The sequence below is a fragment of the Crocodylus porosus genome, unplaced genomic scaffold, assembly GCF_001723895.1.
Source record: "Crocodylus porosus isolate Cpor-Errol unplaced genomic scaffold, CroPor_comp1, whole genome shotgun sequence".
NCBI lineage: Eukaryota > Metazoa > Chordata > Crocodylia > Crocodylidae > Crocodylus > Crocodylus porosus.
The window spans coordinates 8,939,184-8,947,417 of record NW_017728916.1 but is presented as its reverse complement, the minus strand read 5'-3'; the positions used below and the strand labels follow the sequence as shown (position 1 = coordinate 8,947,417).

General features: G+C 49.6%; 1 protein-coding gene across 1 annotated transcript in view; it reads left to right on the top strand.

Annotated features, from left to right (window-relative positions):
- Position 1: 1 nt before the first annotated feature.
- GPC4 (glypican 4) overlaps positions 2 to 8,234 on the top strand; it is a gene marked incomplete at its 5' end in the record, with an annotated part of 96,143 nt that continues 87,910 nt past the window's right edge. The window contains one exon of the mRNA XM_019536168.1: positions 2 to 47. Within this exon, the coding sequence (XP_019391713.1) occupies positions 2 to 47 (46 nt within the window). The remainder of the gene's footprint in view (positions 48 to 8,234) is intronic.

Genomic DNA, 8,234 nt, shown 5'->3' with positions numbered 1-8,234 from the left:
GGCCAAGGGCTTCAGCCTCAGCGACGCCCCCAGCCACCAGATCAACGGTGAGACCCGGCCCGGCCCGGCCCGCCGCCCTTTGTCCCGTCCCGCCGCCTTCCTCACGGCCGCGCCGGGCCGGGCACCCCCCGCGCACGGCGGCGGCTTGTGGAGCACGGGGGGAGCCCGGCTGCCTCCCGCGCGGCTTCGTGGGGAAGTTGTCCTCCCTCGCGGGGCTCTCGCCGCGGGCGCGAGTCCGCGGCGGGCAGCAGGTCTCTTCTCTGAGGAGCGGGAGGAGGAAGAAGAGTCCTTGGAGGGGGGAGTGTGGCACTTTTGGAAACGGCAGGAAGAGTCCTTGAATTGGGCTGGGGGGACTAGGAGGACGAGGCCCCTCTCTTGGAGGGGGGACGTTTTCCCCCCGATGGGGCTTTTTGGAAAATGGGGAAGACGCCTTGGAGGGGAGGGGGACGCTTTCCCCTTCAGCGGGGCTTTTCTGGAAACGGGGGGACGGAGAAGAGTCCTTGGAGGGGGGAGTGTCTCTCTGATGAGCTTTTTTGGAAATAGGAGGAAGAGTCCTTGGGGGGGGGGGGAGTTTTCCCCCGATGGGGCTTTTTTTGGAAACTGGGGGAAGAATCCTTGGAGGGCAGAAGTTTTCCCCGCTAATGGAGCTTTTTTTGGAAGTGGGGGGAAGTTTTTGGGAAATGGCAGAGAGAGTCCTTGGAGGAGAGAAGTTTTCCCTCTGAGGGGACTTGTTTTGGAAACAGGGGGAAGAGCCCTTGGAGAGGAGAAGTGCCCCCCCCATGAGGCTCTTTTGGAAAGAGGGGAAGAGTCCTTGGCGGGGAGACGTTTGCACAGGCAGTGACGCTTGGGGGGCCCCGCTCCCGAGCCCCCAGCTGTACCTTGGCAGTCCCCAAATGCTGGGCGCACGGCTCTGTGCCCTTGAATCTTTTTGCAAACTGGGTGTTGCAACAGTTTACTGGTGGCTCAGGCCTGGAGGCCCCTTCCCCCCCATGGCGGTGGGATAGTGGTGTGAAGCCAGGCTCTGCCTCTGCAGCAGTCGGGGTAAAGAATAGAGCTGTCTCCAAGTTGGTTTCATTCAGAGCAGAGGTCTGTGCGAGCCGCCTCGGGACGCACAGAATGGCTTTTGTATCCCCAGCGCTCATTCACGAGTAAAACGTGAGCCGAGATGATGGTGGCAAAGGCATCTGTGTCCCGTATTGCCTAGGTAGGAGTCTTGGCATTCAGACTCCTCAAAGCCGGTACGTACTCAACGTCGGCCTCTCGCCAAACTCCAGAATAAGATTTCAGCACTGTCACGTGAAGCTGAATTGGCTTCTTGCAAAGTGACACTTCAGGGGAGTAATTTTGCCCTTTTTTTTTTTTTTTTCCTCGTGGACTTACACTTTCCAGGGATGGGAGTGCCGTTAGCGGCCGGCTGTAGGAAATGGTAGCTAATGTGCTCACACCCAAAACATTTTATTCTTTTTGTTTCATCCTTCATCTCCCTCCCAGGGCTGCTGCTTTTATTTCCCCTTTTGAATGACCTACTGGACTGCATTCTCCAGGGGAACAAAGGAAGTGCCTTTTTAGCTGGAATCCCTTGGGAGACCACCAAGGACTTCAGCTCATGCGCTGCAGTTTCGCACTACTTTCAACAATAACAAAAATGCATGACTGAATGGCTCAAAAATGTGGAGTGTTAGAGGCATTCATTTGAGTCTAGGACACTGTCACAACACAGACAGACACAAGTAAATACCTTTAGATGGCGAATACAGAGGCAGGGGTAATCTCTACCATTGCTCTCCCCTCGAAAGATGCAGATATTGTCTCCTTGGCTGACATAAAGCGAAGTGATTTCAGTCCTCCGGACTTTGAGATTGTCAGAGTAATGATGTGCATTTAGCATCCGTCTGTTTGAATCAAAATCGTGGGCCCTTTGTACTTCTTTGAGAAGTATTTTAATGAGAAACATCTGAATGGGTTGAGTTGAAATGCTCTGCTCCCCTTTGCTTTTTTTTTTTTTTTAATGGTTTGCAATAAATAAGGGAGTGTTGATTTTTTGAGGGGTTTTTTTTTTTTAAAGTTGGATCAGTGTCATATGCAGGGGTTGGGACAGGAGAATGCCCTGTCCCCTTGAGGAGTTGATCTAGGCCTTATTTTATATATCATAATGAAAGGGATTTGATGTGCTTTGGAAGGTGTCGAGAGGGCATCACGCTGGCAGGACTTGTCCTGAAGTGGCTGTCAGCTTGACCCTGGCTTTTGAAATAAGAGGTCAGAGAACTTCAAGAATTTAACCAAAAGCTGGCTTTCTCTGGTTTAGGATGCTCATCGAAAGCCTCCATTAGGTTGTGTTGCCGTCTCTCGGAGGATAAACAAAATCGCCGTATCAGGCCTGTACAGTGACAGGTCTTGCCAAGTGACGCTGCGATGCCGGCTGTTCGGAGGAGACTCCCAAGGATCCTCTGAAGCACCAGCACATGCATTTGCAGGCTCTGCATAGGTGCTGCCTGCACGGAGGTAGTTCGCTGTGCTCGTCCGAAGACAGGGTGGGTTTGCACCTTTGTAGGCTGACCAGATCCGAGGTGGGGGGCATAAGCTTTCGTAAGCACAGGACATCCTTCCTGCCTACTCCGGAGTAAATTAAATTAATTGTGGATCCCTGGGATTGAGTCCCTCTGCCACTGTTGTGATTTTCACAATTGGATGGGCCTGGGGGTTGGACCAGACATGATGTCCTGAGGTCCCTTCTTGTTCTAATTTTTGTGTGTGTATGTGTGTATTATATATGTGTGTGTGTGTGTGTATATAAACGTGTATATATGTGTGTGTATGTAATATGTATGTGTGTGTGTATGTATGTATATATATATGAGGGAGTGTGTGTGTATATAAATGTATATATCCCCCCTGCCGGAGTGCAATATTTAAACAAGAACAGGGGAAGGGGGGTGGGTGGGAAACAGATGCAATTAAATATATGTGTGTGCATGTGTATGTATATCTAAATAAAAATAATAATATTTAAATGCATGTGTTCCCCCCTCCTTTTCCCCTGTTCCTGTTTAAACATTGCACTCAGGCAGGGGAAATCAAGGTACAGTCTCTCATTGCCTAGGTAGGAGAATCTCTCCATATAGATCTGGTGCAAGTCTGGGGCCAAATGGTTCTTTCCCAAGGAAATGGTGAAAGTGACTGTAGGGAAAGTGCAGCCGGATAAACAAAGTGGAAGAATTGGGGTGGCAATAACCTTAGATACCATATGGGAAACCCCCTGAAAAGGACTTAGCATGCTCATTCTCTAGGAGCGCTGGTTTTACTTCAATAACGAACGCTGTGGGGAAAAGGGATGTGAAAACCGTGGATGCGATAACCTTGGTTATGCAGTGGTAACAGCAGGTTTTGTATGCTGAACGCGTGTGATGTTGGATGGCCGGTGTGAAGTGCTGAGAGCACGGCCTGTCAGCTATTCCTTGCCTGGCACAACCACGTGGGTTAAAAAGTGTGCGCTGTAGCAGGCAGCTTCGGCAGGCCGTGATTTTCAGGGGACAGGTTACAGGAGGCGGAAAGCTGTCGTTGTACTGTGTTTCCAGTGATCGAAGTTGGCCTGGTAGGTGATTTTCCCACCTGACAGGTTGATTTTTGGCTCACTTCAGTGCTTCTTGCTTCTAAAAAGTTTTATGGAAAGTTTTTTGGGGTTTTTTTTAATCTCTTTGCACTCCCACCTTTGCAGTCGAAATGCTGGGAACATAAACTAGAAAATGCTGAGGCCGGAAACCTTCAAGGAAACCCCCATGGGCATCCCTTAGCTCTGAGTCCCATAATAAAGCACTTGGTTTTAATTTAGGTATTCTCTCCTTGCATCTGTTGTGTGGGAGAACTAGGGTGTCACTGCTTCGTTTCTTCCTTGCTCTGAAATGCAATTCATACGTTTCATAGACATTAGGGCTGGAAGGGACCTTGCAAGATCATCAGATCCAGCCCCCCGCCCCAGGGGCAGGAAGTCAGCTGGGGTCAAATGATCCCAGCAAGATAAGTATCCCCTCAAAATACAATTCACATCTCTTTTTTTTTTATATTGGATTTTGGCTTACAATTGGCTTAGACCAAGTGTTGAACTTAATTAGGGTGGCCATAAATGGTAGGCAATTATCTAGCTAAGGTCCTTGGTCACAAGTATCGCTTTCTAAAACAGCTGATCGGCTGGTACATAGTGCTGATAAAAGGGGTCTGATATGGTTAAGAACAGAGTAGAATATATAATGCACAGCTTCTTCGAGCGCTAATTTAAGATGCAGCCAGCTATTACCTATTAAAACATGTCCAGAGGCAGTCTGTGATCCTTCTGGGAGGGTTTCTCTGTGCTAGGTTGTATCCGCGAGATGTAAAGCACCCTCTTCCAGATGTCGCCCGTCGTCCTGTTGAGGCTGTGGGTGGTTTGAAGCTAAAAGTGGGGTGTAAGGTGTAACCCCACCGCTTGGGTGGTTGGAAGGGCAGTGCTTGTCGGACCGCGGCTGTCCCTTGGGAAGCGGTGTGTTGGCTGAAACTTTGCTTGGCCTCTCAATGACATGGAGAATAATGCCGAGGTGGGACAGAGGGAACACAAGGTTGTAATTCGCTTGTGGTTTGTTTCATCAGCGGAGCCGCAAGAATGCAGCTCAAGTTCTTTGGGAACAGCCGCAGAGCCTGGGAAGGGAATGCAGACCTATGCCCACGTGTTTCTAATATGTACCTTTTCTAAATGAACCGAATGGGAACCAAAGTCCTTGCAAGCTTTGCCCTTGCCTTCTCATCACCAGCCCCTTTGATATATAGAGGAACCGTGACCAGTTCCTGGACATTCGCGTTCCTTGGGAGAGGTAAGGATGTTGGATGCGGGCATGGTTGGTGGCTTGTGAAGATTTTGCAGCTCGGTTTGAGTGCTGAGGACCTTGATGGCACCTCCTGACAATGGTCTGCTTTCTGCCCATGTAAACTGAGGCTCCGGTTTGTCCGGGAGAGGCTCCTTTGAGCACGTCTCTCTGTGCTGGAGTTCTGAGTCCTTGTGTTGTGTGACTCACCTGCAGTCCCTCTCCCCCCTGGGGGTGATATACCTAAACCAGACCTGACAGGGATGACATCTTCATTTTCTTTAGCTCAAAGCTGCTGTTCAAGTTGCACATCCTTTCTTAGGATCTCACCAACTGTTGTGTGTGCACATGCATGTGATTCTTGAGAAAAGGATACCCCTTGTTAGGCATTTAAGTCCGTGGCCCAGGGCACACGACTCATTTCTGGCACTGCCCAGGAAGCATCGTGGAAGCAGAGTCCACGTGGCTCTGGATTGTGAGGAAAGCTGGCTGTGAAGTTGACACTTCAAATTGGGAAGCACAGAGTTGTTTCAGAGGAGCATGGAGCTCGTCCTGGCAGGGATTCCCCTGCTCGTGCATGCACGCTGAACGCTTGTCTGGGTGTCTGTGCAAAACTCCCATCCTTCACCTCCCTCTTTTAGGAAGCAAAGCGGTTAATGTGGTCTAATTCCTTTTTCTTTTTTTATTCCCTGATCAAAATATTTTCTGGCCTGCTTGTGGAAAATGTAATCGTTAACCTCTGAAAATGTTGTTCGCGGACATGTTTTAAACATTTCCGGATATTTTAGCATCTTCCTTGGATTCCATGATGGCCTGGAGGTGGATGAAAATGAAAAATGTACACTATTACAGAGCACAGACTTGAGTCTCCCCTTCTGGGAAACAGCATTAGAGACCTATTCCAAGGGCATTTGTTTGGATAGTTAATAAGGATGCTTAGAGTTGATTGATTGATGTTACTTTTTTATTGTATTGACAGAGCATAACAGCTCCACTTCTTCCTCCGCGTTGGCTGAAAGCTAGTCACCTGTTTTCATGTGGATCCAGGTCAGCATTAGCCAGCTGGGGAAGGTCTAGGTGGTGCTTTGCTGCTAGCCCATGGGGATTTCTGAACTGTCCGTTTTTGCTCAGGGCATTACCCACTTTTACCTTTTACAGCTGTTTTGCTCCTGTGTCACCTTGAGGCTGTTTATTTATAGCTGCACCCGTCATTGACTGGGTGATATTGCCACAAGATTGCTTCGCTGGACCTTCCTGGTCCATCCCAGCAGTTACCCTCTTACTCCTGGGGTTTCTGCAACGGATTTCGTGAACTTGCTCTGTCGCTTGACTGCCGATGTTTTCATGCGACCTCTTCCTCTGGAGACACCTGTCTTCTTGCACCCTCCAGACATGACTCTTTTGCTCTCTAGCAGTACCGGTCCCTCTGCTGAAGCTTCTTATGAGACCGATCTCAGGTTCCCATTAATGCCTCCAAGGTTTACATGTTGACCCTCTGGAAGGCAAGCTCGCTAACCTTGGCTGCCCCTGCTCTGGAGGGCTGGCCCTGTGCAAAACAACTCTTGCAGTCCACTCAAAGCTGTCCATGAGACGAGGACATGGGTTTGCAAGCATGGCCCTGCATGTTAGTGGAGAAACTTTCTGATTGTTAACGTCCCCACCCGTCGGGAAACGTCCTTGCAGCAAATAGGATGGGAAAGCAACGTTAGGACACTGCTCGTATTTTTAGCTGATGCTGTTCAACAGCTGGAAACAAGGAGCGGGGGGAAGTCGGCTTCATGGGATTAGCTTGTTCTCCACAGACCACCAACAAGTGCTCTGTGGACCACTCGCTATGCACAGAGCCCGTCCGTTTGGCAGCCATCGATTGCAGGCAGCAAGAGGCTCCGACTAGCTAATTTCTTGGACTGTTTGCATGGAGCGATACTTTCTCTCCCCGAAGTCTTCAAGAGCGGTGTTTTGTTTGACTATAGCGCTGCATTATGTCCTAGCAAACTGCAGTGTTAAGCATTTGGTGAACAGTAACTGCTTGCAGTGGTCCAGTCTGAGTGGGAGTATCGTTTTCCTTGGCAGACGCTTCATAGAAAGGCCTGTTCCTGGTGCCAGAATAAGCAGTCATTGGATTCCATACCATTCATAGTCCAATTATTATCTATTGTTAAAATTGCCTTAATTATCAGATGTTTCCTTAGACGTGGAGCTGTTTTCGGAGGGGTTGAATAGGAGTGTGTACATTGTGCAGGAGGCCTTGGCTACACAATGTTTTTAGCCCTATCTTGTCATTTCAGAGAGATTTTCTGTGGCTTTCGTATGTCAACAGGCTTTTCGTTCTCTGCCGAAAATGAGCTAGAACAAGGCCAGCACGGTGGTGAAGTGCTAGGCGCATTGCTGCGGGACCGGGGTTGCCAGCAACCTCAGGATGCTGGGCTTGGCTTGAGTGGGGCGGCGTCAGCTTTGGGGTGAGCCAGGGGAGTGGGGAGGGGAGGATGCTTTTGCATTCCAGTTTCTTGTGCATAATACCTGGCTGTGAAGCAGCATCCCAGGTCTTGGTTGCTTGTCACTTCTTTGCTAGCCTTCTAATGAGAGAGTTTTTCCTAATATCCAACCTCAACTTCCCTTGCTGCAGCTTGAGCCCATTGCTCCTTGTCCTGTCATCTGCCCCCACTGAGAACAGTCCAGCTCCATCCTCTTTGCAGCCCCCCTGCAGGGAGGTGAAGGCTGCTATTCAATCCCCCTCAGTCTTCTCTTCTGCAGACTAAATCAGCCCATTTCCCTCAGCCTCTCCTCACTAGTCTTGTGCCCCAGGCCCACAATCATTTTCCTAGCCCCTTCCTTCTTTCCAACAACTGGGGTAGGGCTGGGCTTTGGTGTAATGGTATGTGCATATCTGTTCGCTTCTGGCTAATGAATGCACCAATATTCAACTTATTGCAGGAGTCCCATAAGCATAACATGAGCTGCAGGTCTGTGCAATACCCTGGAGTTCACCTGGCGGGAGCAGCGGTCAGAATTGGTGCGTGACTTAGCAGGACCCATAGGAAAGCCAAGGTGTGGCAGAAGATGGGTGGTGCAATGCCTTTTTGTTCCTGGGGACACAATGGAAGCATTGGGAGACATGGGACCGACCCGTAGGGTGCTTGTGTGCTTGGGAGGGTGCACACGGAAATGCAGTACATGTGGTAAAGCACAGCTGGAACGGGGAAGGAGAATTTGATTTGCTCCCTTGGAGAAAGTGTGTGCTTGGGCTGGGCGTGAGAAGTGCTGGTGAAGATGCCTGGTCTGTAATGAGGAATCAGGACTGGTGGTAGAGGTGATATCTTTTATTAAACCAACAAGATTTTTGCAAAAAAAAAGTATTAATTGCAAGCTTTTGGGCACCATTAAAGGGTGCACGGCTTAATT